At 44.9% G+C, this 7,309-nt stretch overlaps 1 protein-coding gene across 1 annotated transcript; it reads right to left on the reverse strand.

Annotated features, from left to right (window-relative positions):
* Positions 1–1,170: 1,170 nt before the first annotated feature.
* H60bl1 (histocompatibility 60b like 1) lies at positions 1,171–3,605 on the reverse strand. The gene is made up of 3 exons (XM_006227608.4): positions 3,515–3,605; positions 1,710–1,943; positions 1,171–1,445 (listed from the first exon to the last, which is right to left on the reverse strand). The coding sequence occupies exons 1-3, from the start codon at positions 3,603–3,605 to the stop codon at positions 1,171–1,173; spliced, it is 600 nt and encodes a 199-aa protein (XP_006227670.2).
* Between the last annotated feature and the right edge of the window lie 3,704 nt (positions 3,606–7,309).

Raw genomic sequence — 7,309 nt, forward strand, 5'->3', positions numbered from 1 at the left:
CTGGTTGGTAGATGTAGGTTGGGTGGTATCTGGTACCTTTATTGTTGGTCCTAAAAAAAACATCAGGAAAAAATAGTAACGAAGCTAAAAACACCCCTTGATCAGTAACTTCTCTCTGGGCAGCCCAGAGAATTCAAATGTGGTAAATATTTTCCCAAACCCTGGAGTAGAGTGTATATTTAAGATGTCCTTACAGAGTTTGTTCCATTATCAAAGAAAGCAAATGTCTACTGAATCATCAAAAATGTAACATTTTTCCTGTGGTTAGAACTTTCTGGTTGATGGCATAATTGGGGGTGTTTAATTGTGCCGAGAAAAATAATGAAACCTTCAAAAGTGATGTTAAAGCTGGTGGAAGGGCAGCTATTCTGAAGCAAGAAAAGGCTGGAAGTTTACAGTGATGCACACAGACGTGGGGGCTCACTAGCAGGCCATTTAGAGCCTGGGCCACTGCTCAACTGGGAAGGAGAAACATTGAGAGGTGTAGTGGATGGGCTTGAAGCTGCTTGTATTCAAATGTTAATTTGAGACCCCGAAACTGATTAATTGCACTCTACCCCCAGTTAATTGTGATTGATAAATAAAGATACCAACAACCAATAGCTGGGCAGAAGAGACATAGGTGGGGTAGAGGTTTTGAGAACCTTGAAGAGAGAGGATTACAAGGAGGAGTTAAAAAGAAGAAGCTACCCTGGGCTAGAGGAAGGTGCTAGAGGGAGTAAGGAGAAGCAGCGATGGGATAATGGTCAAAAGAGCATGCACATTTGGAGACCAGAAGGAACATATTAAATAGTAAGCAATAGCTCGGGGTTATCGATATGAAACAGATTCTAACAGCCTGGAGGGTAGGCAGCTGCCCAGCTATTGTGCTACATGAGGGTAGTTAAAACGATAAAGCCTTTCAGTGTGTCTCTGTAATAATACTACGATCAAGTCAGAGTGGAAGACTCAGGCCAGGATTTAAATTTTCTACTACAGGGAGGTGAGATGGGGAAGAGAATTCCTAGTGGCCATCACTGACTCCCCACATAGGAAGACCACCTGAAATGACTCATGCAGACTATCAAACTTTCCATTGTGCATAAATCCTTACAAGTAAATAGAGAAGTCATTAAAATTTTCATATACCCCAATCCCCATGTGGATGCTTCCTTGTTGTCATCTTATTAACTATTTACTTGTCAATTCTCTGGAGTCTGTCAACAATTTCTTGAGGCACTGACTGAAATCTCCCGTGGAGAGGAACTTGAGACTTAGGCCTACTTCCTTGTTATTCCCCCATTGACTCATGGTCTTGATAGCATTAGGCTGATTTTCTCTCCAGGTCATATTTTTTGGATAAAAGTAGAAGGGATACTGTCTATCAATCATGAAGGTCCAGCATCCATCCATGAATTCTCCTTGATTATATTGAGATTGTACAGCAACCTGCAAGGTGTGATTACCTGCAAATGACACCCAACACCATCATTTTCCACCCTTTATAGAATCATCCTCCCTCAATGATCCAGTTGCTCTCTGCATGCTTAGGGTCTGTATACTTTCCTCCTTGGTTTGCTGTTTCTTACACATTGGGTACCATGTACCTCAAGGTTGGGTCAATATTCAGCTCTTACATGCAGACACATCCACAACCCCTTCCTGCATACGCTCTGTTCTTCCTCTTCCTTATTCATAATCTCTATCTTTGCATTCTGTCTCATACTCACCCTTGGACTGATCAAATAGCCCTGACTCCAGGTTTGTCATCTTCTGAAAAATGTCTTTCAGGCTTTGGTTCAAATCAGCACACACCTTAGTGCCATTTCCCTTCTTTTCAGGTTTACACACAGGTGAGTTCTGTCTTACATCATCAAAACAAAGGAGAGTTTTTCCATTCACTGAGCATTGTCCAGGTGAGGATCTGTACTTGACAGTAAAGTTACAACTTAGAGAGTCTGCACCTGTGAGAGAAACATGCAGGTGAAGTCCAAAGTGGGAGCAGGGATCCATAGGAGTCACAGTTTCCTTGTACTCCGAATCTCTCTGATGGATCAGGAAAAGAAGCCTCTAATGAAGAAGTCCAGCAGCTTCTGTATCTTAATTCTACCCCATATTTAACTGTCTTATTATTCCTGAAAGGCATATATGTCACCAATGTGATTTGTCTTGGAAGTACTTTTAGTGACTATTATCAGGTAGTAAAGAATAAAGTATGTCAGATAGCATCCATGTTCCTGGGATGAAAACCTATCTGAGCACACAGGGGGAAGGGAGGCATCATAGTACACATGGAAATTTGACATGGAGCCTGATGTTCAGGGAAGCTCCTGAGGCAATGTCCCAGCTTGTAAAGCCAGACCAGTGAGGCTAGAGAGATGGCACAGAGGATGGGGCACTGGTTGCTCTTGACAAAGATCTAGATTTATTCCCTGAAACCACGTGATTGTTCACAACTGCCTGTAACTCTATTTTGGGGGGGGGGGTCCTGTGCCCTGTTGTAGTTTCCAAGGGCAAGAAGCAAACACATGGTACACATGCATAATGAAGTTAAGATATTATGCACATAAAATCAAAATATACCTAAAACAATTTAAAACTGAGCCAGCTCAAAGACAGACCCAGATTGACTTCCTAGGAGGGTCAATCAGGTCACAACAAGTAGAGACCACTCATCACCACGGCAAGGGCAGTGTGATTCTTTCTCTCTAGCTTCATTATTGACTGTCACTCAGGAACAATGCCTCGGTGCCACTGTGAATGTGTATAGTGGTAGTTTAAAGAAAACTCCCAGAGCTTAAGAAGTAAGAAGACCAAAGTATAACTGTTTCACTCCTACATAGAACAGGGAACAAAACAATAACTGGAGGGAGAGGGCGGGAGGGGTCTGGGAGAGAGAGCAGAGAGGGAGGGAAAAGGGGGAGCAGGAGCAGGCAATGGAAGGGACAGGAGAGAAGTACAGAGGGTCAGGAAATTGAGTAGACACACGGAGCAGTGGAGGATGGGGAACTAGGTGTAGCCACTAGAAAGTCCCAGACTCCAGGGAAGCAAGAGGCTCCCAGGACCAAATGGTGATGACTTTAGCCGAAATATCCAACAAAGGGGAGATACAACCTGTAGTGACCCCCACCAGTAGAGAAGCATGGCCCCCAGTTGATGGGTGGGGCCACCCACACATCTCAAAATGTTTAACCCAGAAATGTTCCCAGCATAGCCAGCCTGGTGATTGGTTTTAGGCTCCCTGAAGACTGCAATGATGCTGAGGGCATTACCAGATGTTGCCTTCTGCCTGATGTGCTATTCATCCGTGTAGCTTGTCCCACACCCTCCCCACCATAACTTTTTCCTGACTTCTTCAAACCAGTGAAGGCTGGGTGGAGTGGAGCCAGGGAGAGCCCAAGGCCCCTGGTCCTTGAAGGAGAGAAAGAGAAGCCCTGTAGCTTCCCTCCCCATAACCCAGTTGTGAGCTTCCTGACTTAAACCAGGTCCATATTCTGTAACCCAACCCCACTCCATGCAGACCCCAAGAACTCACCATCTACCTGCATGGTGTCCAGAGAGCTCAGCAGAACCAAAAGGCTCAGAGTGAGAAAATGATTGCACTTGCTGGTTGCTCCCTTTGCCATGGACCTTCCTGAGACCCTGCTGCCTATGGTGTGACAGGAGCTGCAGAGAGAATGAGAAAATCTGCTGTATTACCCCAACCACCACCCCTGCCTTCACCCCCAAACCCCTCCAAAACCCCAGCACACAGAAGACACCGCTCAGAATAAATTCAGGCTGTGAATTCAGGACTTTTCCTGGTCCAGTCATGCAAGTTCCTAGTCCTTATCTAAGGAAATCCCTCCAGGGCCCTGTGGCTCTGATCATCCCTCCTAAGGACCAAGATCCATGTCACTCCTGGGTGCCTGGAGGCCTTGACACTTTTTCAGGGCTCCCACACCCCACTCATCTCCCAGTCCCTTCATCTCACTCACCAGTAACTGGGTCCTCAGAGTCCCTTGGGAACAGAGTAAAGAAACAGAATAAAATTGGTGCCTTCACCTTGATCTGATGCAGCCTGCCACCAGAGTCAGAGAAATTTATACCGGGCCAGTCCCTACCCAGTGAGGTGGCACGCCCATGCACACATGCAGTGTCACTTCTGGGCGGTCCTCCACATGAGATCATTAAAGTAGGTGGGCCTAAATATTGGGTGTACTGGTTTCCTGTGCTTCTCTTCTAGCTTGAGACCTTCCCTCAGTCTCCCTCAGGCTTCCGGCCTCCTCTCCCTCACTTCCTCTTTTCCTCTCCATCTCAGACTCATTCTTGCCCCTCCAGGTCCCTTCAGCATCATCCCCTGGCACAGGTACAAGTTCTTTCCTGTCCCACTGCTTGTTGCTGTGACCCCTTCACTGTTGCTCCATGGTCATCGCCCCCTTCACGGCCTGATTTCCTTCCTTCTACTTTCTCTGTACTGAAGACAATTACAATGGTGTGGGGAAGGATGGTTGAGCTTTCCCCTTAGCTCTGTGACACTAGAACTTAAGAGCTTCTGGGAAGTTCTGCAATCAAAAACTGTTTTCTAATTAAAAGCATCTTCTGGGGGGTGAACAGATACCCAGAGGTTAAAAGAACCTGCTGCTCTTTTCGGGTACCCAGACTGGGTTCCCAGCACTCACACAACAGCTCCCCTCCTCAGATTTTCTTCTCTTTTGTTTGGTTTCTCTGTATAGCCCTGGCTGTTCTGGAACATTCTCTGTAGATCAAGGTGGCCTCAAAATCACAGATTTCCTGCCTGTGCCTCTCGAGTGCTGGGATTAAAAGCTTGTGCCACAATGTCTGGCTGATCAAAACCTTCTATAACTGTGGCTGCAGGGAATTAGATTCACATTTCTCTTCATCATAGTTACTGCACAACCATAATGTGGTCACACACTGGTAAAACATTCATGTAAATGAGTCAAAAATGAATTAACACTTTTCTTTCTGTTGTAGAACTGCCTTCTGCATAAGAAATGTCCAAATCCCTGACAGAGTACATATTAATCTATTTTTTAGTGTGCTTTTGGATGAACTACATGTTCCATAAGGGGCGTGTGTGTGTGTGTGTGTGTGTGTGTGTGTGTGTGTGTGTGTGTGTGTGTGTGTGTGTTTTCAGGTATATTGTATATCTGGGAAGGTGCTGGTATGTGCATAGGGGGTTGTCAGTGAGTGAATGTATATACAGGACAGAGATTAAGTTCAGGTGAAGATTCACTGGTACCTCCACCCTGTCGGTTACTTCAGATAAAGAACTTGAGGTGCTCAGTGCTTGTCTGTATGAGATAAGCCACAGCTGATGACACTCACTGTTGAGTCTGACAGACCCTCTGTGCACTGAGTCTCACACACACTGGCTTGGGAGCTTCAGTGGAGGGAACTCAGAACAGCTGTCTCTCCTGGGTGCTGAGGTTGATCTCCCTGGCTGAGGTGTGCAGGTCTCTCCTATGAAACACTCTGATGAATCACAGCCACTCAGCCTCTCTGTCCTTTGAGCTTCTTGCTACACTGCTCACAGCTGTTTTATATTAATTGTTTCTGTGCCATTTGGTCTGTGGGTCCCGCTGTCAGCTCACAAACATCCACAACACATTGTTGAGCAGTTAGATCTGCATATGAACAATACACTCGTAAGTATACAGTAAAATACATAAATCTAAAATTTAAGAACTATGTTTAGTCTTTGAAGGTCATCATATTTCAGTATGAACTTGAGTTTTACCCCCTAGTGAGAATAGTATTAGGAATTTATATGCCTATCAGAATGCCTCCTGGAAGTTGTATCTCCCTGATTGGCCGCAGGGAGTTGACCAGGCTAGCCTTAACCTCTTATAGGAAGGCACGCTGCTGCTTAAGGGTAGGATTAAGCATGCTCCAGATCCAGTAGTATTTGCTTTTCAGAATTGTCTTTTACTACATTATATAAAAACCCTTTTCTTTTGTTAGGCCTCTTAATAGCAATGGCTCCATATTTGGAAACTTAAGCAAGGCAACTTGTTTACAAAGGAATCACAAGAAAGTGACTTCTGAATGAAGACTTGAGGAGGAGGCTGTCTGCCTTTAAAACTAGTTTTCTGTGCAATACACCTCATCTTGTAGTCAGACATTAACCTTCTGCAGTCTAGAGCAGTAATTCTCAACCTGTAAGTTGTGACCCCTTTGGGTGGTTTGCCTATCAGATATAAAATTCTATTTTCTAACAGTAGAAAAATTAGAGTTATGAAGTAGCAATGGAATAAATTTTATAGTTGGGGTTCACCACAATGAGGAACTGTGTTTTAGGGTCACAGCATTAGGACAGTTGAGAACCACCACTCCTCAGAGCCTCAAGAAGCAGGACTTGATTTCAGTTCTCAGACTTGAATGTATGAAGTTCCCATGTGTCTGAAGCACCCAGGTTACTCTGGAACATCCCATGTGATTTCTGACTGATATCAGAGATGACTGAAATTGATACTTTATAAACACAGCCCCACCCTACCTACTTTCTGCCCTTTTCATTGGTTGCAGACCGCAGTGTTAAGGTCTGAAGTTTTTGCTGAGGAACACCCTCCTAAGGAAAGAGAAGACATCTTAAAGCATTAGTAAAGCTTTTGCCTGCTGCTTCTTTGAGAACTGAACTAGAATCTCAGTGTATTACAGACAAGAAAGGGGCTGGAAATCAGCTAGCCTGGGTCCTCTGAAGATTGTCCCTTTGGGCTTGCTGTAAGCATTGATCTGTCTGTGGGATGAAGTGCTCTGCCTTCATGTAAATGTCATTTTTGTTTTTACCTGCTTAACTCTGACTGCAGCACTCTCTTCAGAGGATGGGGGAGAGTTCTCACCCTCAGGAAATGAGCAAACTTCCTGGGTCTAAGAAAGGAGACCCTCCAAGCTACTGAGGAGACTCTGGCCAAACCAGCTACAGAGAAAACTCCAAACCTGTCCCTGAGGTTGCTGCTGTGCTGTTTCTGGAGTCACGTGTTGAGGTGGGCTCTGCAGTGGCACAGCTGTTTTGAAGTCACCCCAGCTCCTGTGAGTAACCCCTCACCCCACTCTTATTAGCAAGCCCAAAAACTCTCAGTGGATTCTGAAGTTGGACATCTGTGTAACTGTATTTTGGGATGTCAAAAGTTCTACTTTGTGTGTGTGTGTGTGTGTGTGTGTGTGTGTGTGTGTGTGTGTGCATATCCCACGGTAAAAATTCTGATACAAGCCCATTTTCCATAAGACACAATTGGTTTGTGTGATCACATATTTTAGTTTTGCTCTCAGAGAGAGTGAAATGAGAGGCATTGTCTGCAGAGTTGTTGACATCTGGTGTGTGGAT

This window comes from Rattus norvegicus, chromosome 1 (assembly GCF_036323735.1).
Source record: "Rattus norvegicus strain BN/NHsdMcwi chromosome 1, GRCr8, whole genome shotgun sequence".
Lineage (NCBI taxonomy): Eukaryota > Metazoa > Chordata > Mammalia > Rodentia > Muridae > Rattus > Rattus norvegicus.

Excerpts from the sequence above, each read along its gene's own strand:
- H60bl1 (XM_006227608.4), bottom strand. The coding sequence starts at position 3,605 with ATGGCAAAGGGAGCAACCAGCAAGTGCAATCATTTTCTCACTCTGAGC. Across the intron at positions 1,944-3,514 it reads GGACACCATGCAGGTAGATG|GTGCAGACTCTCTAAGTTGT; the intron begins GTGAGTTCTTGG and ends TTTCTCTCACAG. Across the intron at positions 1,446-1,709 it reads GCTATTTGATCAGTCCAAGG|GTAATCACACCTTGCAGGTT; the intron begins GTGAGTATGAGA and ends TGTCATTTGCAG.